General features: G+C 44.3%; 1 protein-coding gene across 1 annotated transcript in view; it reads right to left on the bottom strand.

Annotated features, from left to right (window-relative positions):
- Nucleotides 1-27,273, bottom strand: part of LOC138349887 (protein hunchback-like) — a 370,035-nt gene that overhangs the window by 38,785 nt on the left and 303,977 nt on the right. Inside the window, exons 4-5 of the mRNA XM_069339059.1 lie at nt 18,449-18,539; nt 14,409-14,867 (exon numbers count right to left, since the gene is read on the bottom strand). Of these exons, the coding sequence (XP_069195160.1) occupies nt 14,409-14,867; nt 18,449-18,515 (526 nt within the window). The 5' untranslated portion in view covers nt 18,516-18,539. The remainder of the gene's footprint in view (nt 1-14,408; nt 14,868-18,448; nt 18,540-27,273) is intronic.

Genomic DNA, 27,273 nt, shown 5'->3' with positions numbered 1-27,273 from the left:
AGAGAGAGAGAGAGAGAGAGAGAGAGAGAGAGAGAGAGAGAGCGGGTTGGAGGAGGTTGCTGGACTGATCAACCAGGCTGTTAGACGCGGCTGCTCGCAGCCTGACGTATGAGTCACAGCCTGGTTGATCAGGTATCCTTTGGAGGTGCTTATCCAGTTCTCTCTTGAACACTGTGAGGGGTCGGCCAGTTATGCCCCTTATGTGTAGTGGAAGCGTGTTGAACAGTCTCGGGCCTCTGATGTTGATAGAGTTCTCTCTCAGAGTACCTGTTGCACCTCTGCTTTTCAACGGAGGTATTCTGCACATCCTGCCATGACCAGAAGACATGGCAGGATGTGCAGAATACCCCCGTTGAAAAGCAGAGGTGCAACAGGTACTCTGAGAGAGAACTCTATCAACATCAGAGGCCCGAGACTGTTCAACACGCTTCCACTACACATAAGGGGCATAACTGGCCGACCCCTCACAGTGTTCAAGAGAGAACTGGATAAGCACCTCCAAAGGATACCTGATCAACCAGGCTGTGACTCATACGTCAGGCTGCGAGCAGCCGCGTCTAACAGCCTGGTTGATCAGTCCAGCAACCAGGAGGCCTGGTCGACGACCGGGCCGCGGGGACACTAAGCCTCGGAAGCACCTCAAGGTAGCCTCAAGGAGGCTGCCATCTGTGTGCTTGCTAGAGCCAGAAGGCTCTAGGGTGAGTGTGCCCAGCAGGCTCGAGTCATCCCGAGGGGCTGTGGGGCTGTACGGAAAAAACATCTCATTCCTGCCTCTCGTCCAGATGCCCTTTGACGGAAAGAATTATACACAGTTCTCTCTCGTAGCGCGGGTGCTGCGATCCCCGGCCCGCCTCCCGCCACCTGCGAGAGCAGGAGGCAGGACTCGTGATAAGGTACTCCAAATTTGACATCCCGTCCTCACCAACCAACGCCATATGCTCGTTAATCTATATGCAGGCTCGTTAATCCAGCCACCAAAACAGCTTGCACAGGACTCACAACTGATGACGAACAGAACATAACTATCAGGAGAAAGCGCCAAGCTATTACGACTATACAGCACTTGGAAGGGGTCAGGATAGGGATTTGGGATGGGACAGGGGGAAAGGAATGGTGGCCAACGACTTGGACAGTCGGGGATTGAACGCCGACCTGCATGAAGCTTCGTTCACGGCCTCTGCTCCAATTTCACCTCTGGTAAATGCTTCACCCACGTACTGCAACACCATATGATCCAAATACCAAACAGATCCTAATCCTCCTAACCTAACCTAACTATTATTTACGTTAACTATTCAGCACATTCTAATATGAAGTAATATTACCTTATACAGTAATTGAGAATATACAACTTTTGAGTTTGTGGAACTGACGAATGCGTTCGGCCGTCACCTGGACGAGCCTGGCCTGAGGACAAGTAGAATTCTGAACAAGTGCCATCTTGACCCTTGACCCTTGACCTGCCTGCACCAAAAACGAAGACCATCAACATTCGTACCAGCGACACACAACATGACCAATATTGGCTTCATAAACTCAAAGATAGATCCCCGAAATCAACAATTACCATTCAAACAAGTAGAGTCATTCGGATAAACAGGGATATAGAGACTGACAGACCACTGCTATGGTGTATAATTAAAAAATATCATATTTTATTATACGCCATAACACTATTACTAATATTCACTTTTTTATTATTTCTGGTGTAAAGAATTTTCACACCATTCACCATATTCAGAGTATGATTTTTTCACAACACACATCAGAGTCCATGTGAGGGAGGGTGCGTGCGCCCGCCCGCCCGTGCATATGGGCTCACCTAGTTGAGCTTCGGCCCTTTGGTCCCGCCTCTCAACTATCAATCAACTGGTGCACAGGTTCCTGAGCCTACTGGGCTCTAACATACATACATTAGAAACTCTGTATGTAGCCGGCCTCCACTACATCACTTCCCACTGCATTCCATTTGCTAACTACTCTGACACTGAAAAAATTCTTTCTAATATCTCTGAGGCTCACTTGGGTACATAGAGTATTACATTATATTACTGTATTACACCCGTGTTACCTTGTCCGCGTACCACCCGTGCTAAATTGTTTGTCTATCCACCATGTTCATGTTCTTGATCATCTTGTAGGTGGTAATCATGTCTCCCCCTAACTCTTTCCGTCTTCTAGGGACGTGATAATGGCCCATGACGAAGCGAAACATCAGCGTCATTTTCTGATGTGTGGTTTAGTCAGAATATCTTCAACCACGTTATTGTGACTAATCGTCTGCACGTGAGGTTTAAGTCTTATCTCATAGATGATGTACCTGACCTCGGGGGCTACTCTGGTGGTGGACCTCTCAACTTTAACTTCTTCTTGTGCTTGACTAGATACAGACTCGACGCTGGAACTGCGAACTCCTGAATTGGACTGACATGGGGTTTACAAGGTCCTGTGTGTGTGTGTGTGTGTGTGTGTGTGTGTGTGTGTGTGTGTGTGTGTGTGTGTGTACTCACCTATTTGTACTCACCTATTTGTGCTTGCGGGGTTGAGCTTTGGCTCTTTGGTCCCGCCTCTCAACTGTCAATCAACTAGTGTACAGATTCCTGAGCCTACTGGGCTCTATCATATCTACATTTAAAACTGTGTATGGAGTCAGCCTTCACCACATCACTGCCTAGTACATTCCATCCGTTAACTACTCTGACACTGAAAAAGTTCCTTCTAACGTCTCTGTGGCTCATGTGGGTACTCAGTTTCCACCTGTGTCCCCTTGTTCGCGTCCCACCAGTGTTGAATAGTTTATCCTTGTTTACCCGGTCGATTCCTCTGAGGATTTTGTAGGTTGTGATCATGTCTCCCCTTACTCTTCTGTCTTCCAGTGTCGTAAGGTGCATTTCCCGCAGCCTTTCCTCGTAACTCATGCCTCTTAGTTCTGGGACTAGGCTAGTGGCATACCTTTGGACTTTTTCCAGCTTCGTCTTGTGCTTGACAAGGTACGGGCTCCATGCTGGGGCCGCATACTCCAGGATTGGTCTTACATATGTGGTGTACAAGATTCTGAATGATTCCTTACACAGGTTCCTGAACGCTGTTCTGATGTTAGCCAGCCTCGCATATGCCGCAGACGTTATTCTTTTTTATGTGTGCGCGCGCGCGCGCGAAAATACCTATTTACCCCAACCTTCACTATAACTTAGCATAATACCTATTTATCCCCCATCATCAACACTCCCCCACATAATGGCTAGTTACCACGCATTACCTGTACCCAAGTGTCTCTACACCAGATGGTGACATCTGGCGTAAAGGCACTTAGACAAGTTCTTGCAGGAGGTGCCGGACCAGCCGGGCTGTGGTGGATCTGTGGGCCTGCGGGCCGCTCCAAGCAACAGCCTGTTGGACCAAGTTCTCACAAGTCAAGCCTCGGACCGGGCTCGGGGAGTAGAGAAACTCCCGAAACCCTCTCCAGGTATATGCTCCAGGTGTGCTCCAGGTATGCTTCAGGTATGCTCCAGGTATGCTCCAGGAATGCTCCAGGTATGCTCCAGGTGTGCTCCAGGTATGCCGAATAATAATAATAACCTTGGGTTGCCAAGTTTCGGAGCTCGTAAACTGTTTAATACAGACTGTGCCGTCATAATCGCGGAGAGATGTAAAGATTTCGAAAGTGGAGACGTAATTACTGGACAACTTCTGACCCATCTACCCGCTGAGCAGTTAACGGGCCCAGCGTATAGTCGAGTACCCGCATCACACACGCTGGGAAGGTCCTGCCCTCCTAGCTTGAACCCCGGGAATTTAATCAGCAATTCACACACAAAATAATAAATAAAAACCACATTGCACGGATTTGCACTGGAATTCTCCCCTTTAAGGCTGGATGGAGTCTGGGATGTCAGCAGGTGTGAGCCTGTGTGACACATCGCTTATTCTACTACCTTTAAAACCAGGCTCCCTCTAGTGTGTGTGTGTGTGTGTGTGTGTGTGTGTGTGTGTGTGTGTGTACTCTCTTATTTGTGCTTGCGGGGGTTGAGCTTTGGCTCTTTGGTCCCGCCTCTCAACTGTCAATCAACTGGTGTACAGATTCCTGAGCCTACTGGGCTCTATTATATCTACATTTGAAACTGTGTATGGAGTCAGCCTCCACCACATCACTGCCTAATGAATTCCATCCGTTAACTACTTTGACACTGAAAAAGTTCCTTCTAACGTCCCTGTGGCTCATGTGGGTACTCAGTTTCCATCTGTGTCCCCTTGTTCGCGTCCCACCAGTGTTTAATAGTTTATCCTTGTTTACCCGGTGTGTGTGTGTGTGTGTGTGTGTGTACTCACCTAGTTGTACTCACCTAGTTGTGTTTGCGGGGGTTGAGCTCTGGCTCTTTGGTCCCGCCTCTCAACCGTCAATCAACAGGTGTACAGATTCATGAGCCTATCGGGCTCTGTCATATCTACACTTGAAACTGTGTATGGAGTCAGCCTCCACCACATCACCCCCTAATGCATTCCATTTGTCAACCACTCTGACACTAAAAAAGTTCTTTCTAATATCTCTGTGGCTCATTTGGGCACTCAGTTTCCACCTGTGTCCCCTTGTGCGTGTTCCCCTTGTGTTAAATAGACTGTCTTTATCTACCCTATCAATCCCCTTCAGAATCTTGAATGTGGTGATCATGTCCCCCCTAACTCTTCTGTCTTCCAGCGAAGTGAGGTTTAATTCCCGTAGTCTCTCCTCGTAGCTCATACCTCTCAGCTCGGGTACTAGTCTGGTGGCAAACCTTTGAACCTTTTCCAGTTTAGTCTTATCCTTGACTAGATATGGACTCCATGCTGGGGCTGCATACTCCAGGATTGGCCTGACATATGTGGTATACAAAGTTCTGAATGATTCTTTACACAAGTTTCTGAATGCCGTTCGTATGTTGGCCAGCCTGGCATATGCCGCTGATGTTATCCGCTTGATATGTGCTGCAGGAGACAGGTCTGGCGTGATATCAACCCCCAAGTCTTTTTCCTTCTCTGACTCCTGAAGAATTTCCTCTCCCAGATGATACCTTGTATCTGGCCTCCTGCTCCCTACACCTATCTTCATTACATTACATTTGGTTGGGTTAAACTCTAACAACCATTTGTTCGACCACATGATTTGTTCGACACACACATGTGTGTGTGTGTGTGTGTGTGTGTGTGTGTGTGTGTGTGTGTGTGTGTGTGTGTGTGTGTGTGTGTGTGTGTGTGTGTGTCTGTCTGTGTCTATGTGTATTTACTATTTGTGCCTGCAGAATCAAGCTATTAGCTCTTGGACTCCGCCTTTCTATCCAATCTATTTTTTCCTCTATTATGTCTACTACATATATTTCTGACACACGTGCACACACACACACACATTCCCAGATAGCAACCCGTAGCAGCTGTCTAACTCCCAGGTACCTATTTATTGCTAGGTGAACAGGCGTATCAGGGGTGAAAGAAACTCTGCCCCAATTGTTTCTGCCTCGGCCGCTTCCTGGGGAAGGGTATAAACTCACAAAATAAAGACTGGAAGACATGTAGGAACTCTCAATTATTATTTTTGTGTAAACAAAACGCAAATTATATGTGAATAAGAATGAGTAAAAATTACAATGCTCCCTGAAAACCTTCTGGGCCGCCAGAACAATAAGTACATAACCTTACTGCATGTACTTATGTATGTACTTTATATGTAGTATAAATACTACACTGCAGTAACGTTATTGTTTTTACACTCACTTTATACTTCACTGTTTTGCTTGTGAAGGCATATTCTTTTCACATATATAATATAGGCATATTATACCACCAGTGCACCTGTTGCTTTGGCCTTACTTTACACTTTTGTTAACACTTGCGCTACTTTACACTTTTGCTACTTCATATATTTCAAATTATTTCATATCCGTTTGCTCTTATTCGCGTTACTTTACACTTGAAGACCTTTGATGAACTTTCTGTACCTTACACTAGCTCTTTTGAGGCTCCGAGCGCCTCGCCTCGTCCTGCGAGCCGCCACTACTGCTGTCGAACTATAATTGGCCCATTATTATATATTATTTGTCCATTATTATTTATACTTTTCCCATTGCTATATATTTCCAATATTAAATATTATTTTCCAATATTACATATTATACATATTATAAGTATATATTATTTTCCCATTATTACATAATAATTTATTAATTTTCTATAATTACATATATTTTTTCCACCATTATATATTTTCCTATATTTTTTCATTATACATTATTTTCCCTTGCTGCATATTATTTTCAATTACTTTATATTATCTTCCAATTTGATATGACTTTTCCCATATTGTTTATTATTTTATTTTACTTGACGTTACACTTGCAGCAGCAGAGTGTAAGCAGCAGCAGCAGAGTGTAAGCAGCAGCAGCAGAGTGTAAGCAGCAGCAGCAGAGTGTAAGCAGCAGCAGCAGAGTGTAAGCAGCAGCAGCAGAGTGTAAGCAGCAGCAGCAGAGTGTAAGCAGCAGCAGCAGAGTGTAAGCAGCAGCAGCAGAGTGTAAGCAGCAGCAGCAGAGTGTAAGCAGCAGCAGAGTGTAAGCAGCAGCAGCAAAGTATAAGCAGCAGCAGAGTGTAAGCAGCAGCAAAGTATAAGCAGCAGCAGAGTGTAAGCAGCAGCATATATTCCATAATTTTACACTTGCAGAAGCAGAGAAATATATCCACTTCCCCCTCCACAAAAATATATGTGTATGTTACATGTGTATAAACCAGTGGGACTCTCGTCCGTCGCGAGTCCAGACACATCTGGTAATTACTCCTCTTGCCTCTCTCTCCTCCTCCCAACACTCAGCAATTCCTCACGTCTCGCACAGAAAATCAACCCCCCTCCCCTCCCTGCCTTCCCCCCCCTCTCTCTCTCTCTCTCTGTCGCATCTCCTCTCCTCATCTCTTACCAAATCCTAACATTTCTGGTACAAAATCAATCCCTCTTCAAACTAAATCTTTAAATTCCTTACGTTCTATAAGATTAGAGTTGATAATCTTGTAAACTTGTAGAGTTTACAAGATTATCATGTATTAATACCATGTAGTTACTGCGTAAGGTAAAAGATGGTTTCTGATCACATTTAAAGACCTTGCCTTAACATTTTCTTTCATTGAAGTGAACCTCGGCTTTCAACTGAAGAGTTCCCTATGTTTCTCCAACATATATTGCGAGAACATGTTCTATACGTGACACCTGGAAGGTATGTGAAAGGTACAGTCAGAGAAGAACGGCTGATGGTCGACCACTATCCTGTGGTAGAAAACCTATCGATGAATGTATGCTCCAGCTCCTGCGCTATGAAAAAAACGAAAATGTAAAAACAGAAACTATATATAACCTGGAATCAAAATCACACTATAGAAGGGAAAGAGCGATATAAAGGATCTAGGAGTAGTCATGTTGGAAGACCTTACCTGTACACCATAAAGTAGCTGTCACGACTGCAAGAAAAATGACAGTTTGGATAACAAGGACCCTCCAAACAAGGGACGCCATACCAATGATGATACTTTTCAAGACACTAGTGCTCTCTAGGGTGGAAAATTATTGCACTCTAACAGCCCCATTCAGAGACGGAGGAATTGCTAAAATGAGTAGGATTCCTCTTCCTCATTCCACAAATGTTATCGCTAATCCTTCACTCCCATTTCCCGAGGAACTAGACCTTATGCATCTAGTTACCAGAGTGAGAAAGCATACCATTCACATCTGAGGAGACCTGCTTCACTCCCCCTTTCTCAGTGAACGGGCAAGTGAAAGTCTAAAGAGATGATGGAAGTGTGTAAAGTAGAAATAGAATTAGTACCAACTGAAAATACCTATTCATACCCATCCCCCTCAGTATATCTATACTACCCCGTTAACTGTCTACACTTACAGCAGACAGTTAACGCATACTCCTTGTGGAACACTTGTTATACCTGTACCAACACTTTGTGACTTTTTAGACATTTGTACCTGGATTTACCTGGATTTACCTGGATTTACCTGGATCACCACATCTCATGACTCGTACACTCTTAAAACGTTACAATCAAAGCTCAATACACGGGGTATTGACGCCTCCATGTATATATTCTATATACATGGAATTGTTGACGCCTCTCTCTGGCAAACTGAACAAAATTTGAACAAAACCATTGTTTATTTCCCCTTGCTGCTATCTAATGCCACACATACAGATACCATCTCGCATCAACAATATATTTTGCTCTATAATAATTTTTTAACAATCGGAAAACATTTACGGCAAAATTTGCCACAAGACCCATAGTCTCAAGCAAATGATATTGTCAACACCCGAAAAATCCTGTTTTCACTAACAAAGACCGAGAAAGAAAACGCGTGAAGACTGGTAGGGTGAACTGATCCAGTTCATTAACTCTGCATTATCTTGGCCAAACGAGACAACTGAGATGAAAACCAGCATTAGCACGGAGTTACAGAGCTGTTCCTGGCTGCATAGTGTCTGCAATACCGCCATCCACACGTTTATAACGGCAAAATTAAGCTCTGAATAAGCGCGTAATGAAAAGGATGACGCAAATACTGTTCTTCATTTTTAAATTTTAAGGATAATGTCTTAACAAGAGTTATGTATATGCTTTTTGTACTTAAGATTCTTAAGCAAACTGGAAAATGAATAAATAATATGTTCACAGACAAGACAAAGTGTGAACTGCACAACAATGTCCAATGTTCAGTAGGTACATTACAAGCCAATTGAAGACAACTCAATAAGCAAACAATCCAATATGGAAACTACTAAACAATATTCAAAGCACTTCCCAACATGTAAACAACAATATCATATATAAACAACCTGTCGCTAAAACTACAAGATGAAGTGTAAACCACAACCTAATATGCAAGCTACAATATATAAATTAAAAAAAAAAAAAAAAATGAGAGATGATGAGTAGATCTACAAAATACAAAATCCTACACCTTACGTTAACTTGGGAGACCAACATATAAACTACAACATTAACATAAAAACTAAATGTATAAACTCGCAAATGAATGTGTCAAATTACCATATAAGTCATTCGCAACAGTAAACGCACTCCCAGCAAATAATTACCAGCCTGAAAAAAAAAAATGTATAAATGTAGACGCCGTGAGTGTGCCTCACCGCCTGGGGGCCGTCCATTCATCGAGTGCCACTCAACCAGCCAATCAGGCGAGAGAGAGTGCTCTCGACTAAGGCAGTGTAAACCAAGGCACCAAAGGAGACACACACACACACCTCATGCAAGTGTATTGGACTGATGGGGGGAATCTACGTATTATTGTCTGGCACTGTGGGACGTCGTAATGAATGGCTGTTGTGGCCAGACACAGACAAAGCTCCAGTTTTTGAATGAACATAAATGTAAATGCAATAAAACAAAACAAAAAACATATCACAATAACAACACTGTTTACAGTCTAGAGGATACGAGCAGTCCCACTAGTTGATTCTTAGACCGTTGGCAGTCGATACCTTGACACGCTTCCCTCCTCCTGTCTGTCTGTCTGTCTGTCTGTCTGTCTGTCTGTATGTCTGTCTGTCTCTCTGTCTGTCTGTCTGTCTCTCTGTCTGTCTGTCTGTCTGTCTGTCTGTATGTCTGTCTGTCTGTGTCTGTCAGCCTGCCTTGCGGATGTTTCGGGGATAAAATGCCCCGCGGCCCGGTCTCCGACCAGGCCTCTCAGCTGGTCGTCTGGTCAACCAGGCTGTTGAACGCGGCTGCTCGCAGCCTGACGTATGAATCACAGCCTGGTTGATGGTGATTTATTAACAAAACACAATTAGACTTAACGTTTCCGCAGAACTCAATCAATTATGAATAATATCACACAAAAAATAGCCTGCGTGCCCAGACACACGCTGACCCGAGCAAGAGCATCACTGCATCACCCCCACCGTGCCTCGTGTGCCTCGTACAATTTCCTTAAACTTGCTCGTTCATGCTTTCCCCCCCCCCCTCCCCCCAGCATCTAATCTTAAGACAGATCGATGGTGACATTTTCCAGCTTCCTCGTAAAGCAGCTTCTCCCTCACCGTACGAGTCTAGCCCGCCGCGTCCGCCCCAGACCTAGTCGTATTTCACGGTCCATTGAGAGGAGGAAAAAAAAAAAACCCTGTCTCAACACTTTTATCAGGACAAACGCTTCTTAGGGCAAAATCCACCACCCACCTTCTTAAGAGTCATTTACTGATGGTTATCTTCAATATTTTACCAACTAATCAACCGCAGCTAAAATTCTTCTGACCATAATGGAGCTTCAGGGAAGGGGAACATTTTTTTACAGGTTGAAAAATACAATAACATACAGTGACCTCGGCTCCTTCAAGGCGCCACCTGGAAGGGACTCTTGAGCAACTCGCAGAAATATTATATTCTGGCAGATTTGGTCGAAAGGCCAAATTTCTTTTAAGATTTACCAAAGTAATAATTCCTAGTACAAATGTGTGAATCTTTAAGTTGCAATGTTTTAGTGCTAAATATAAACACGCCGGGGAGGGGGGGGGGGGGGGGGGAGGGAGGGAGGGAGGGAGGGAGGGAGAGGGGGAGGGAGGGGGAGGGAGGGAGAGGGGGAGGGAGAGAGAGAGAGAGAGAGAGAGAGAGAGAGAGAGAGAGAGAGAGAGAGAGAGAGAGAGAGAGAGAGAGAGAGAGAGAGAGAGAGAGAGAGAGGGAGAGAGAGAGAGACTGTGATTGATTGAGAGCGTGTGTGTGTGTGTGTGTGTGTGTGTGTGTGTGTGTGTGTGTGTGTGTGTGTGTGTGTGTGTGTGTGTGCGTGCGTGCGTGCGTACTCTCCTAGTTGTATATTCTGTGTGTGTGTGTGTTTACTAGTTGTGTTTACTAGTTGTGTTTTTGCGGAGGTTGAGCTTTGCTCTTTCGGCCCGCCTCTCAACTGTCAATCAACTGTTTACTAACTACTATTTTTTTTTCCACACCACACAACACACCCCAGGAAGCAGCCCGTGACAGCTGACTAACTCCCAGGTACCTATTTACTGCTAGGTAACAGGGGCACTTAGGGTGAAAGAAACTTTGCCCATTTGTTTCTGCCTCGTGCGGGAATCGAACCCGCGCCACAGAATTACGAGTCCTGCGCGCTATCCACCAGGCTACGAGGCCCCCCCCCCCCCGTGTGTGTGTGTGTGTGTGTGTGTGTGTGTGTGTGTGTGTGTGTGTGTGTGTGTGTGTGTGTGTGTGTGTGTTTGCGTGCGTGCGTGCTCAGTATGGTGCATTAAAAAAGCAGCTTATATTCAATTAAATGAGCCCCCATTATTAAATAAACCCTATATTCTATTCTACATTATTTTTTATTAATATCTTAGTAAAATTAAATTTCAACCTTCAAAATTTTAGTTATTTTACATCATGTTATTCAAGAAATTTGTTTAGTCTGTTGGTCTTGATCATAAGATGATAATCTCTCTCCCTCTCTCTCTCTCTCTCTCTCTCTCTCTCTCTCTCTCTCTCTCTCTCTCTCTCTCTCCTGAACTCCTCTCAGGATAACCTGATAACCTGCTTATACAGGCGCGCTCCTAGCTCTGAGATTTCATTAGGGAAGACGTGAACAGTCAGTCTGGGGAGGAGGGGGGCCAGAGGACCCTCAACACTCGCCAAAGTCGAAGCCTCTCAGGAAATACAACTCCTGGAAAACAGGACTCGCAAGGAGAAGGAGGAGGAGATAGGGAATAAAGTAGAGATGGCGACTAGAGGGATGAGGGAAGAGGGCGAGGGATGACAAGCCCGTTGTACTCACCTAGTTGTGTTTGCGGGGGTTGAGCTCTGGTTCTTTGGTCCCGCCTCTCAACTGTCAATCGACAGGTGTAAGGTTCCTGAGCCTACTGGGCTCTATCATATCTACACTTGAAACTGTGTATGGAGTCAGCCTCCACCACATCACTGCCTAATGCATCCCATTTGTCAACCACTCTGACACTAAAAAAAGTTCTTTCTAATATCTCTGTGGCTCATTTGGGCACTCAGTTTCCACCTGTGTCCCCTAGTGCGTGTGCCCCTTGTGTTAAATAGCCTGTCTTTTTCTACCCAATCAATTCCCTTGAGAATCTTGAATATGGTGATCATGTCCCCCCTAACTCTTCTGTCTTTCAGCGAAGTGAGGTTTAATTTCCGTAGTGTCTCCTCGTAGCTCATACCTCTCAGCCCGGGTACTAGTTTGGTGGCAAACCTTTGAACCTTTTCCAGTTTAGTCTTATCCCTGACTAGATATGGACTCCATGCTGGGGCTGCATACTCCAGAATTGGTCTGACATATGTGGTATACAAAGTTCTGAATGATTCCTTACACAAGTTTCTAAATGCCGTTCTTATGTTGGCCAGCCTGGCATATGCCGCTGATGCTATCCTCTTGATATGGGCTGCAGGGGACAGGTCTGGCGTGATATCAATCCCCAAGTCTTTTTCTCTCTCTGACTCTTGAAGAATTTCATCTCCCAGATAATACCTTGTATCTGGCCTCCTGCTTCCTGCACCTATCTTCATTACATTACATTTGCTTCGGTTAAACTCTAGCAACCATTTGTTCGACCATTCCTTCAGCTTGTCTAGGTCTTCTTGAAGCCTCAAGCAGTCCTCCTCTGTCTTAATCCTTCTCATAATTTTGGCATCGTCAGCAAACATTGAGAAAAATAAGTCTATACCCTCCGGGAGATCATTTACATATATCAGAAACAGGATAGGACCGAGTACAGAGCCCTGTGGGACTCCACTGGTGACTTCACGCCAATCTGAGGTCTAACCCCCCACCGTAACTCTCTGCTTCCTATTGCTTAGGTACTCCCTTATCCACTGGAGCACCTTACAGCTACACCTGCCTGTCTCTCCAGCTTAAGTGCCAGCCTCTTATGCGATACTGTGTCAAAGGCTTTCCGACAATCCAAGAAAATGCAGTCCGCCCAGCCTTCTCTTTCTTGCTTAATCTTTGTCACCTGATCGTAGAATTCTATTAAGCCAGTCAGGCAAGATTTACCCTCCCTGAACACATGTTGGCGATTTGTCACGAAGTCCCTTCTCTCCAGATGTGTTACTACGTTTTTTCTCACGATCTTCTCCATCACCTTGCATGGTATACAAGTCCAGGATACTGGCCTGTAGTTCAGTGCCTCTTGTCTATCGCCTTTTTTGTATATTGGGACCACATTCGCCGTTTTCCATATTTCTGGTAGGTCTCCCGTCTCCAGTGACCAACTATACACTATGGAGAGTGGCAAGCAAAGTGCCTCTGCACACTCTTTCAGTACCCATGGTGCCCTTGGTGAAACATAGTTCCGGTACCATGTTTCCGGTGCGCCGGTAGGTTGACTAAACGCGTGTGGGTACGTCAAAACCACGTTTTTTATATTTTTTTGACGGAGGGTGTAATGGAAATAACGGGCTGGTGAGAGATGGTGAGAAGCGGCGGCCAACCTCAGCAACACAACACCGCGACCAATGATAAACACAATTCTTAAAACTGTCCAACAAATTAAGTTATATCCGTTGAGGAAACTGTTATGTTTGCTGGGTCTTGCAGCCACAGGAGGGCAGGAGGAGGAGGAGGAAGACAGATGCCACGGTCACCGCCTCATCTGACAGAGGCTCCTAAGTTCTTGGTAAGGCACCAGCTGGGCCTCTTCAGCAGCGGCTAGAGTGTAAAAAAAAAAATCCAGTGCTCTTGTGGAATTCAAAACGCAACGCCAATAGATGAGCTGATCAAGTTCGTTTGGCATAACCAGGAGCTGATGTTCCTGGTTAGACAAAACGGCTTCAAGTTCGCGAGAGCGGAGTGGATACGACCCCCCAGCAAGACACACACGCACATCGCACGCTCAGTCAGCGGAGGAAGGTGGTGGTGTCTCCGATATGCCCCAGAGGCCGACCCCAGTAATTGTACGAGGGACTCTTTGCTTGTCTTTCTGGTCAATATTTTGCAAGACTCGCTGGGAGGGGGTAAGGGGGGGGGTGACAATGCTATGCAACACTGCATACCAGGTCACCCTTGAATCGACGGATCAAGTTTATCCATAAAGAAGTTTTATGCATCTAAATGTTGTCGCTAAATACAGGATTATCTTGTATGTCACATGAATGCTTCAGAATGCCAGAGGAATACATCAGTATGCCACAGGAATACATCAGTATGCCACAGGAATACATCTGTATGCCACAGGAATACATCTGTATGTCAAAGTACATTAATACCCTACGGGAATACATCAATACGCAATTGGAATACATCAGTATAATACAGGAACACATCACTCGTGCTGAAATAATAAAAACAATTACAAAATAAGTTTGAAGGGAACTATGAGGAGAAAGGGCCAAGCCATTACGACTATATAGCAGTATATAAGAGCAGTGAGGCCGAGGGTACTCACCGAGCACGGTGAAGGGCTTGTGAGCGATGGGTGAGTGAGGCGTGATGCTGATGGTGGGTATGGGCGGGATGAAGGCGTCCGAGGCACCCATGCCCAGACTCTCCGCTGTGATGGAGTCCATGGTAGGGATCTCTGCCATGCGCACTAGGCGACGAGGCGGCCCGTGGGCGTGGGCGGGCTGCACACTCGCCACCACCACCTGTTGCTGCTGCTGCTGCTGCTGCATGCTGCGCTCTTGTTGCTGCTGCTGTTGCTGCTGCTGCTGTTGTTGGTGCTGCTGGTGCTGTTGGTGCTGTTGCTGCAGGAGGTGGTGGTGATGGTGGTGATGATGGTGGTGGTGGTGATGGTGAGGGGATGTGGGGTTGTCCCTGGTAACTAAGGGAGTCCCCGTTGACCCAGCGAGGTAGTTGGTGACAATGTCCTCCTCGCTGTCATCCCCACTCTCCGCGCCCTCGTCTGCTGCAACAAAGGTCAACATTATATCAACTTTACACACACCAAACTTCCCTTCCCCCCCCTCCCCTCGCACCATAAACTACCAACCACATCACGGTAATGTAATTAATTTTGTCAATAAAGATGTTAATAATAATAAGGTAATAATCTACCATCTCGATCACACACACAAACACCTCCGCTTTCACACTGTGGACGTCAGTAAAGACTCTCCTCTCAGCACGCGTCTCAGAGGTACACGGCCAGTCTCTCAAGATTGATGAAGATTAAGCCACCCAAGAGGTGGCACGGGCATGAATAGCCCGTAAAAAGTCTCTCAAGGTCGGCCCCTGCCTTGTAGTGTTGTTACTGAGGGGGAAATTCTGAACTCTCCTGGCAAAGATTTAAGAATGAACCCTAATGTAATTACGAAGAAATGTATTCAGACATTTAACGGGCGCGAAACATGGTAGTCACGATGGCCCTGTGCCAGGGCTGATGGCTGCTGCCTCAGCGGCCCAATGTTGCCTTTTCCCAGGAGTAAATTATCTTGCTAAGATCTGTCACTTTTCTGACAACATCTTAAAATAAGCAAACTCCCCCCTGAGGCAGTTCAAGGGATTAATGTCTTTCCAGCCCGGTCTCTGACTAGGCCTCATGGTCGATATTCTGGGTCAACCAGCCTGTTGGACACCGCTACATACCGCCTTACCATAGCCTGGTTACTTGTGTATGCTTTACAGGCGAGTACCAAGTTCCCTCTTGAAATTGAAATTGAACTTGAACCCTCTTGAACATTCCCTGGGATGCTACCCACAGTGCTTACCTAGTAGCACTCGCGTACCTATTGACTGCTAAGAGAACAGACACATCGGGTGTGAGGAAACGTGCCCAAACGTCACACATCCTGCGCGGGGATCGAACCCGGGACCAATCGCTTGTGAGCAGACTTTCCAAACGGGCGGGTTGTCTCGTGGTCAGTCGGAGTTAACCCCCCCGTTGGGTCTGACGAGTAATGTGATTAACCATCGTTTGTGATTAAAGTATTCCATCAAGTCTTCAGTAAATGTTCACTCCTTAGCACACAACAATTATACTTGCAATAGCTTAACAAATGAAGGCAATTATTTTGATAGTTTTAAAATATTTGTAACAAAATATGGGACCAAAAATCTACGAAAACAATCTAATACCCTATATATATATATATATATATATATATATATATATATATATATATATATATATATATATATATGTCGTACCTAATAGCCAGAACGCACTTCTCAGCCTACTATTCAAGGCCCGATTTGCCTACTAAGCCAAGTTTTCATGAATTAATGTTTTTTCGTCTACCTAACCTACCTAACCTAACCTAACCTAGCTTTTTTTGGCTACCTAACCTAACCTTACCGATAAATATAGGTTAGGTTAGGTTAGGTAGGGTTGGTTAGGTTTGGTCATATATCTACGTTAATTTTAACTTCAATAAAAAAAAATTGACCTCATACATAGAGAAAAGGGTAGCTTTATCATTTCACAAGAAAAAAAATATAGTAAATATATAAATTCAGGAAAACTTGGCTTATTAGGCAAATCGGGCCTTGAATAGTAGGCTGAGAAGTGAGTTCTGGCTACTAGGTACGACATATATATATATATATATATATATATATATATATATGTATATGTCGTACCTAGTAGCCAGAACGCACTTCTCAGCCTACTATGCAAGGCTCAATTTGCCTAATAAGCCAAGTTTTCATGAATTAATTGTTTTTCGACTACCTAACCTACCTAACCTAACCTAACCTAACTTTTTCGGCTACCTAACCAAACCTAACCTATAAAGATAGGTTAGTTAGGGTAGGTTAGGTTCGGTCATATATCTACGTTAATTTTAACTCGAATAAAAAAAAAATTGACCTCATACATAATGAAATGGGTAGCTTTATCATTTCATAAGAAAAAAATTAGAGGAAATATATTAATTCAGGAAATCTTGGCTTATTAGGCAAATCGGGCCTTGCATAGTAGGCTGAGAAGTGCGTTCTGGCTACTAGGTACGACATATATATATATACAGTATATATATATATATATATATATATATATATATATATAAATATATATATATATTTATATATATATATATATATATATATATATATATATATATATATATATATATATATATATATATATATATATATATATTAGATACTAACCTAATTTATAAAATAAAAAATAATCTGAAAGCAACAACAACAAAAAGAAATAAAATCAATAGCGAGGAAGCCTCGAAATAGTTGAGTTTGCGTGGCCTGATATCTACCGTTTTCTGCGATGTATTTCACAACTGAGAAAATGGGATTTTCATCCGTAAGGGGTTAGTTGGTTTAACAAAACAATACGAGTCAAAAACATTTAAAACGTGTGAGGTGTCAGAAATGTGTTCATAATTACTTGCTTATATTATATATCAAAATTACTCAAAGCAACAACAATTTATCTCATATAATTTCATACACTCGCTAATCGGATTAATTTAGAGTTAGGCATAAGGCTTATCAACGCCTAGAGTGAGTCGCTCTACATCTAGTGTGTGCTAAGACCATCACACGGGCTTACTGACTAGGTATTAGGTACACTTCAGCGCTGAACTGTTTAAGGATTAAGTAAACTCTCAGTATATATATACACCGACACATGGGGTTACCTTGAGGTTACCTTGAGGTGCTTCCGGGGCTTAGCGTCCCCGCGGCCCGGTCGTCGACCAGGCCTCCTGGTTACTGGGGTTCACCTACCCGTATACTCTTGCCTGTCTCGCTCTAGCAGAATAACTGCAGTGTGTAAGGTCCAGACAAATATGAATTCCAAGTGCTTTCGCTACGAACTGCAGCTAGTTCTAACATTCACGTTAACGAATTTAAACATAAATGGTTTATTATTATTATGGTTACTCTTAATATTGTTGTGTGTGGGGGGTGGAGAGGGGTTACAGATGAAAGGCTCACCTGAGAAGAGATGATAATATTTGTGTTAAAATAGCCTGGATGTGTCACAAAGAAATGATTTATAATTTATAATATTCTGGAGAAATTTTTGCACCAAGATAAGCACCTCCAAAGGATATCTGATCAACCAGGTTGTGATTCGTACGTCAGGCTGCGAGCATCCAAGTCCAACAGCCTGGTTGACCAGTCCAGCAACCAGGAGGCCTGGTCGACGACCGGGCCACGGGGACGATAAGCCCCGGAAGCACTTCAAGGTAACCTCAAAGTAAGATTATAACCTTTGAATTGTCTGAATGTCTATTGCAACTTATATGTATGTACCTAGTCATAAAAGTATGTGTGTGTGTGTGTGTGTGTGTGTGTGTGTGTGTGTGTGTGTGTGTGTGTGTGTGTGTGTGTGTGTGTGTGTGGTATCATACAGCATGTGTAAAAGAAGTTCAGTACAACGTTTATGTATTAAAACGTTGTACTGAACGGGGTGAGAATAGCTTGAGCTACCTCATCCCTTTGTGTGTATTTATACCTCAATAAACTTGTTTCAATCTCAATTCACCAGTGTGTGTGAAGAGGTACAGAGGAGGGACTCACCTGAGGAGAAGGGCGTGGGGCTGAGGCGGTGCATACAGAGGAGCTTGTTGTCCTTAGACCCCTCCATGACCCTGGCTCACCGCATCCTAACCTGAAAGAGACAATTAGCATTACTTCACTGTCTCTGCTCAAAACATCAAGGCGTTACCACCTTCACCAACGCAGCACATTTATGCCAAATTTGTGTAAACATAAAATACGGAAACCAATATCGAGGACGTAGGAGAGGATGCGGGTTCCATCCCATAAAACGACCGCTAATATTTTCTCACAGAAACATGAAGTTCTTGTGATTCCATTGAACAAGGCAATAATTCAGACTGGATTCTTCGACCACAGCCAGTATATAGAATAGTACTAGTGAAGAGTAGAGGTGCTATAGGAACAGAGAACACTGTCTGAACATCAGAGGTCCACAGCTGTTCAACACCCTTCCAGCAAGTATTAGAAATATTTCTGGAACAAAGGTGGATGTATTCAAGAGGCACTTAGATAGGTTTAATACCTTGATATCTGTTTGATGGGGGTTCTGGAAGTTGTTCTACTCCCCAAGCCCGGCCCGAGGCCAGGCTTGACTTGAGAGCTTGGTGCACCAGGCTGTTGCTTGGAGTGGCCCGCATGCCCACATATCCACCCCAGTCCGATTGGTCAGGCACTCCTTGGAGAAAATTATCTAGTTTTCTCTTAAAGATGTCCACGGTTGTTCCGGCAATATTTCTTATACTCGCTGGGAGGATGTTGAACAACAGTAAACCTCTAATGTTTATACAATGTTCTCTGATTGTACCTATGGCACCCCTGCTCTTCACTGGTTCTATTCTGCATTATTCTATTCTATTCTGTAATAGAACAGTGTACTGTGGTTCTATAATAGAACCATTGCTCTATTTTTATTCTACAAAGGTTCTTGCAAGAAGTGCCAGACCAACCGAGTTTTAGTGGATATGCGGACCTGCGGGCCGCTCCAAACAACAGCCTGTTGGACCAAGTTATCAAAAGTCGAGATTGGTCTCAGGTCGGGCTTGGGGAGTAGAACAACTCCCAGAACCCTGTCCAGGTAGTATCCATCCGTACTCTATCCTTCCTTATCACTCCTACCTCGACAACAGTTGCGTGCAAAACTTGTTTTTCCTGACTAACATGTTGCGTAAGTATAGCTGGGGGATGGTGGGGCAGTTACCATCCATCCACCTGAAAAAGCATTCCCTAATTGCAACACTCCCAGGGGCCAGATTCACGAAGCAGTTACGCAAGTACTTACGAACCTGTACATCTTTTCTCAATCTTTGGCGCCTTTGTTTACAATTATTAAACAGTTAATGAGCTCCGAAGCACCAGGAGGCTGTTTATAACAATAACAACAGCTGTTTGGAAAGTTTTCATGCTTGTAAACTGTTTAATAAATGTAACCAAAGCCGTCAAAGATTGAAGAAAGATGTACACGTTCGTAAGTACTTGCTTAACTACTTCGTGAATCTGGCCACGGGCTATTGCACAAAACCATCGGCATCGATGCACACTTTTAAATATTTAATGTGCTATAAAACAAGGAATTTATTATGCTCTCTTTCACTCGAAAAAATTATCATATTTTGGAAGCGTCAGTAGCGAGCACGATAACCTACTCGAGATGATCCTCTCAACAACAGCACGACATCCTTATCAAGATAGTAAGGACTGATTAGACAAGTAACATCATCAAGATCAAGTATCCTCACTACTAGGTGAGTACAGGACTCGAGTGAACAAATCCACAAGGGGCCGTGGCGAGGGTTCGAACCCTCGTCATTGATACAGGACTCGCGCCATGTAAATCATCGCTGGACTCGACCCGTTTACATGGCTGCACACATTAGTAAAACCAACGCGAATGATACAGCTTTTGTTTAGAGGCAAAACTAAATGAAACGTTGTAAATAATAGTTTTGCTCACACAAAATCCGGCATCCAAAATATTGGTAATAAATATATCCAATTTTATATATTTACCAGACGAGCTGCCCAGGAACACCTGAGCTGTATCTGTGTGCTTTTTGTCTCCCTGTTCCTGCCTGCCAGCCTGCCAGCCTGCCAGCCTGCCAGCTAGCCTGTCTATCTGTGTGTGTATTCACCTAGTTGTGTTTGCGGGGGTTCAGCTTTGGCTCTTTGTCCCGAGAGGCAGAGTCCTCTGTGTGTGTGTGTGTGTGTGTGTGTGTGTGTGTGTGTGTGTGTGTGTGTGTGTGTGTGTGTGTGTGTGTGTGTGTGTGTGTGTGTGTCTCCCTATCTCGACACCACCTTCTTGCAACTCACTCTTTGAAATACCTTCTTTTTTGTTTTTTCTGTATCTCTCTCTCTCTCTCTTTCCATCCTCTATATCACCTCCCTTACTCTCTATTTATTCTCTATTTACTCTCTATCCCCCCCACACACACACACATCCCAGCCCCCCCTCTCCGATTAAACAAGTCCCCCCGACCCCCCCAATACATTCCATCCATGTTGCCGCCGCAGTATTCACGGTAATTAGCGCTGACCCCGCCATGTATCAGGCTTCAGGCTCCGTATAATTCCCAGTAGATCACATGACCGAGGCTGCTGAGTGCGTCCCTTCATGACAACCACCAGTGTTCCAAACACCAGGACTAAGTACACGCAACCTCATGTGCTCATCGCTCCCACACCACACAATTCACATCAGTGCTGTTTATTAACAAAGATACGTTTAAATAACGATGAAACTGGTGTCAATAACACTTCGACAAACGTCAGGTCAGAATTAACTGGTGTCCAAACATAATTGGTCTTCAACATCAAGAGGCCCGAGACTGTTCAACACGCTATCACTACACATAAGGGGCATAAGTGGCCGACCCCTCACAGTGTTCAACACACACACACACTAGGCCTAATACACGCTATCTTCGGCTTAATATAGAGCACGTGCTATACTAGGCCTAAGAATATTTAAGTTCGGTTTATTAGTTTAATATTTTCCGGAGCCTTATAAAACTAATAGGGCAATATGTGGGTTACTGGCGGTCTATCACTACATATTAGTACTGACGACCAAACAGTTACAATAAGTACTATCATTTCAGGAGGCTGGGCTCAATTCGATACATAGTTTTAAATGTAAGTAAGATAAGAAAAATGAGTCACTGCTTTGTACTAATGAGGGTGGAAAAGAGGGAGGGGAGGGGGGGTGGTTCAAGAGCAGATGCTTGACCCTGCAAGCACCACTAGGAGAGTACACTCCTCGCTACACATTAGCAGCTACACCTACACATGTAGAGCGTGTCACGTGTGTGCTGTTTACAGTTCTGGATGTCATACAAATAGCCTCGAAGTGGAAACATCTCCCAGCCGTTATTATACTGAAACACTCCGACTTTATTGATGAATTAAAACCTTAAACAACGCTAAATATGCACCTGACCCGCCCACAAGGGTCAAGTCAAATAATTAGCTATTTTAATTTATTAAAATAAATATATAAATCAGTCACTATTACGGGGATTGTTGTTTCTAATACTTTAATTCGATTTTCGGAGCGATTCCAGAGACCAACCCATTTATTAATATAACATTTACTCTGCATGTAAGCAAATATGGCTGCCTCTACATACGCCTAAGACCCCGTATCATAATATCGAAAATATTTTCATTTGATATTTTTACCTAATGGGGTGCGTTGTGCCTGGAAACAATATTTCAGGTGAAACTCAAATAAGTCAACTTTGCGGTAAGACGCATATCTCATAGGTTTCCGATACAAGTCTGGCTCCATGATCATCTACACGCATTACACTCAGCCAGTGAAGCCACCCGGGTGAGCGCCTTACCACTCACTCCCTCTTGACACCATTAACCTACAGTTAACATTATCACACTTTAGCAACACCATTTACCATTACACACACCTGCTAATTACTTGACTCCTCTGGAAGGGCCACGTTTGGTGTTATTAGTTCCTCGATAACCAGAGTGTATCTACACAAAGACACCAGTGAGTTATTCCCTCTGTGGCTGCTTCCATCACACCAGTAACTTGTGTTTTCATCCTACATATGTTGACCAAAACCACTCACTAGAAGGTGAAGGGACGACGACGTTTCGGTCCGTCCTGGACCATTCACAATCGACTTGAGAATGGTCCAGGACGGACCGAAACGTCGTCTACCGCTCACAGGATGAGTATGGGGTGCACAATAAACTCAAATCAATCGTTGTCCCTTCACCTTCTAGTGTGTGGTCTGGTCAACATACTTCAGCCACGTTATTGTGACTCATCGCCTGCATCCTACATATCAGCACCCAGTGGCGAGGTTGTATATGATATAAAGCTGAATGTAATGTGTGATTTTGGCTGTATGTGGGGCAAAATCCCGTTTAAAACGATGAGGAACGGATTCAAAAAGATTGACAGGAGCGCGGCTCAGGTGACGATGGTGGGAGAGTTGTTCATCCTTATTTTTCAACTTCGTTTGTTTCATCTCGACCCTCCCACCTCTCCAACCTTTTACCATTACTTCAGAGTCCACCCCACCCTCATTTTACGCCACTTCGACCCCTTTACACTCCTTCAACCTTTCCATATAATCAACTTTTCTTGCCCTCTTTATCCAGTATTCTTTTTCACCCTCTCATCCCTTCCTCTTTCCTATCTTCCACCCTCTCATCTTCCCTCCTACCTTCACTTATCCTTTTTCTCCTCCCCCATGTCTACCAATTATCCAGGGAAGTATTTGAATATCTCCAACACGTCCTCAGACCGCAGGCAGCGGCGCCTAACAGCCTAGTTGGCCAAACCGCCAATCAGGTGGCCTGGTCAGATACTGGACCAGGAGAACACTGATTCCTTGAGTCGACACAAGAAAAGTGCAGTTAAGTACACAAGGCAGGTGGCCACAGTCCCGTGTATTGTACAGCTCACGCATATCACATATACAACACCATATATCACGGGACTGATTAATAAGAGCAAGTTTGTGACCTCTTAGTATTCAGACTTGGCAACCATGACAACAGCAACCAGATAAACAACATCAAGGTGACCACGTGGACAACATCCCCCCCCCCTTGACCCTCCAGCCAAAATATGAACCAAAAACGGCACTCACAGGAGTCTGCTGGAGTTACCAGATCACTCTGGCTGTGATTAGTTACGTGGACCTGCGGGCTACGAAGAGTCTCACAGGCCAGGCAACCACCAGGGAAGACTGGCACCACGTTAAGCTAGGCTGAAGGATACCTTACCCTGCGGTTACCTTGCGATGATTTCGGGGCTCAACGTCCCCGCTGCCCGGTCCTCGATCGGGTTGCTGGACGGGTCAACTAGGCTGCTGTACGCAGTAGCTCGCAGCTTGACGTATGAATCACAGCCTGGGTGATCAGGTATCCCTTGGAGGTGCTTATCGAGTTCTCTCGTGAACACTGTGAGGGGTCGGCCAGTTATGCCCCTTATATGTAGTGGAAGCGTGTTGAAGTCTCGGGCCTCTGATGTTGATAGAATTCTCTCTCAGAGTACCTATTGTACCTCTGCTCTTCAACGGGGATGTTCTGCACATCCTGCCATGCCTTCTAGTCTCATGTGATGTTATTTCTGTGTGCAGGTTTGGGACCAGCCCCTCTACTATTTTCCACGTGTAAATTATTATGTATCTCTCCCGCCTGCGCCCCAGAGAATACAAATTTGGGTATTTTAGTCGTTCCCAATAGTTTAGATGTTTTACTGAGTGGATTCTAGCAGTAAAGGATCTCTGAACGCTCTCCAGGTTAGCAATTTCTCCAGCTTTGAAAGAGGCTGTTACTGTGCAGCAGTATTCCACTCTAGAGAGCACTAGCGTCTTGAAAAGTATCATCATCGGTATAGCATCTCTAGTTTGAAAAGTTTTTGTTAACCAACCTGTCATTTTTCTTGTAGTTATGAAGTTATGACGGCTACTTTATTGAATGGAAACTATCGAAATTATTTACATGCAAATATTATATATATATATATATATATATATATATATATATATATATATATATATATATATATATATATATATATATATATATATATATATATATATATACACACATATAAAAGAGAGTTATTGCTGGAAGAAACGTTTACATTTTCATGAGAGAATTGGACAGCTTCCTTCAAGAAGTGACGGATGACCAAGGCTGTGATGGATGTGTAGGCCTAACGGATGCTCCGAGTAACACAACCGCATGTGTGTGTGTGTGTGTGTGTGTGTGTGTGTGTGTGTGTGTGTGTGTGTGTGTGTGTGTGTGTGTGTATTTACTATTTGTGTCTGCAGATTCGAGCTATTAGCTCTTGGACCCCCACCTTTCTAACCAATCTATTTTTACTTCAATATGTCTACTACATATATTACTGTAACACACGCATATATTCCCAGGAAGCAGCCTGTAACATCTGTCTAACTCCCAGGTACCTATTTACTGCTAGGTAACGTGGGGCATCAGGGCGAAAGAAACTCTGCCCATTTGTTTCTGCCGGCCCCGGGAATCGAACACCGGTCCACATGACTACGTATCAAGAGTGCTGTCCACTCACCCCCACCGGCTCCTTTTTTTCTCCTATGCAAAATCAAGATCAAAAACCACATCTAGTATCGGGCCCCTGCGAAAGGGAGATGGAACTTTCACAGATGACAACAAAGAAATGAGCGAGTTACTGAGGAAGCAGTACGACTCTGTTTTCAGTGAGCCATTAAATGCACTAAAGATTGATAACCCAAATGAATTTTTCATGGATATGATACCAACATCAAATCACATATCAGACGTCGCCCTATCCCCACTAGATTTTGAAGAAGCCATAAACAGTATGCCTATGCACTCTGCACCAGGCCCGGATTCTTGGAACTCCATATTCATCAAGAACTGTAAAAAACCACTATCGCAGGCCCTTCACATTCTGTGGAGACAAAGTCTAGATACTGGCGTTATCCCTGACATACTAAAAACAGCAGAGATAGCACCACTCCATAAAGGAGGAAATAAGGCAGAGGCAAAAAATTACAGACCGATAGCACTAACATCGCACATCATAAAAATTTTTGAGAGAGTGCTAAGAAGTAAGATCACAAAATACATGGAATCACAGCATCTCCATAACCCCGGACAACATGGTTTCAGAACAGGGCGCTCTTGCCTGTCGCAGTTGCTGGACCACTATGATATGGCATTAGATGCTATGGAAGACAAACAAAACGCTGATGTAATTTACACAGATTTCGCAAAAGCTTTTGATAAATGTGACCATGGTGTTATTGCACATAAAATGCGTTCAAAAGGAATTACCGGGAAAATAGGCAGATGGATCTACAATTTCCTGACTGACAGAACCCAATGTGTAATAGTCAACAAAATAAAATCCAGCCCATCAACCGTGAAGAGCTCAGTCCCCCAGGGTACTGTGCTTGCTCCAGTACTTTTTCTCATCCTCATATCGGACATAGACCAGAACACAACCTATAGCACTGTATCATCCTTTGCAGATGACACTAGGATTTTCATGAGAGTTGGCAACATAGAGGACACGGCAAACCTCTAATCAGATGTAGATCAGGTCTTTCTATGGGCTACAGAAAATAATATGGTATTCAACGAGGATAAGTTTCAGCTCATGCGCTACGGAAAAATTGAAAATATAAAAACAGAAACCACGTACAAAACGCAGGCAAATCATAACATAGAACGAAAAGGCAATGTAAAGGACCTGGGTGTACTCATGTCGGAAGACCTTACCTTTAAAGAACACAATAAAGTAGCCGTCACAACTGCAAGAAAAATGACAGGTTGGATAACAAGAACTTTTCACACTAGAGATGCTATACCGATGATGATACTTTTCAAAACGCTTGTGCTATCTAGAGTGGAGTACTGCTGCACAATGACAGCCCCTTTCAAAGCTGGAGAAATTGCTGACCTAGAGAGCGTACAGAGATCCTTTACTGCTAGAATCCACTCAGTAAAACATCTAAATTACTGGGACCGACTAAAGAGCCTAAATCTGTACTCCCTTGAGCGCAGGCGGGAGAGATACATAATAATTTACACGTGGAAAATAATTGAGGGGCTGGTCCCAAACCTGCACACAGAAATAACACCACATGAGACCAGAAGACATGGCAGGATGTGCAGAATACCCCCGTTGAAAAGCAGAGGTGCAACAGGTACTCTGAGAGAGAACTCTATCAACATCAGAGGCCCGAGACTGTTCAACACGCTTCCACTACACATAAGGGGCATAACTGGCAAACCCCTCACAGTGTTCAAGAGAGAACTGGATAAGCACCTCCAAAGGATACCTGATCAACCAGGCTGTGACTCATACGTCAGGCTGCGAGCAGCCGCGTCTAACAGCCTGGTTGATCAGTCCAGCAACCAGGAGGCCTGGTCGACGACCGGGCCGCGGGGACACTAAGCCCCGGAAGCACCTCAAGGTAGCCTCAAGGTAGGCCCCACACACTGGTGTGTATGTGTGTGTGTACACGCACGCGCGTGTGTGCACGTGTGTGAGTGCGTGCGAGTACATATTAAAAAGGCAGGTATTTTAAAGAGGCCTAATAAAATATAAAAATGAACACGGCCGAGAACGTAAACTAGTTCGAGCGTCCACCATTAATATCTTTACAGTGCATATTTCTATATACCCCCCCCCCCCCGCCTCGGCGAGCCGCTGTGAACATACAGTAACTAGCTGAAGGAGGGCGGGGGGGGGGGGGGGGGGAGGGGCACCCCAGGAAGCCCCACCCTGACATTCCGGATGCCCCAGTCACGGCGGCGTGGGAACGGTGACACGCACACGGTGACACGCATACGGT

The sequence above is a fragment of the Procambarus clarkii genome, chromosome 40, assembly GCF_040958095.1.
Source record: "Procambarus clarkii isolate CNS0578487 chromosome 40, FALCON_Pclarkii_2.0, whole genome shotgun sequence".
Classification (NCBI taxonomy): domain Eukaryota; kingdom Metazoa; phylum Arthropoda; class Malacostraca; order Decapoda; family Cambaridae; genus Procambarus; species Procambarus clarkii.
Note: the sequence above shows the minus strand (reverse complement) of the source record. Positions and strands in the feature narration are given on the sequence as shown.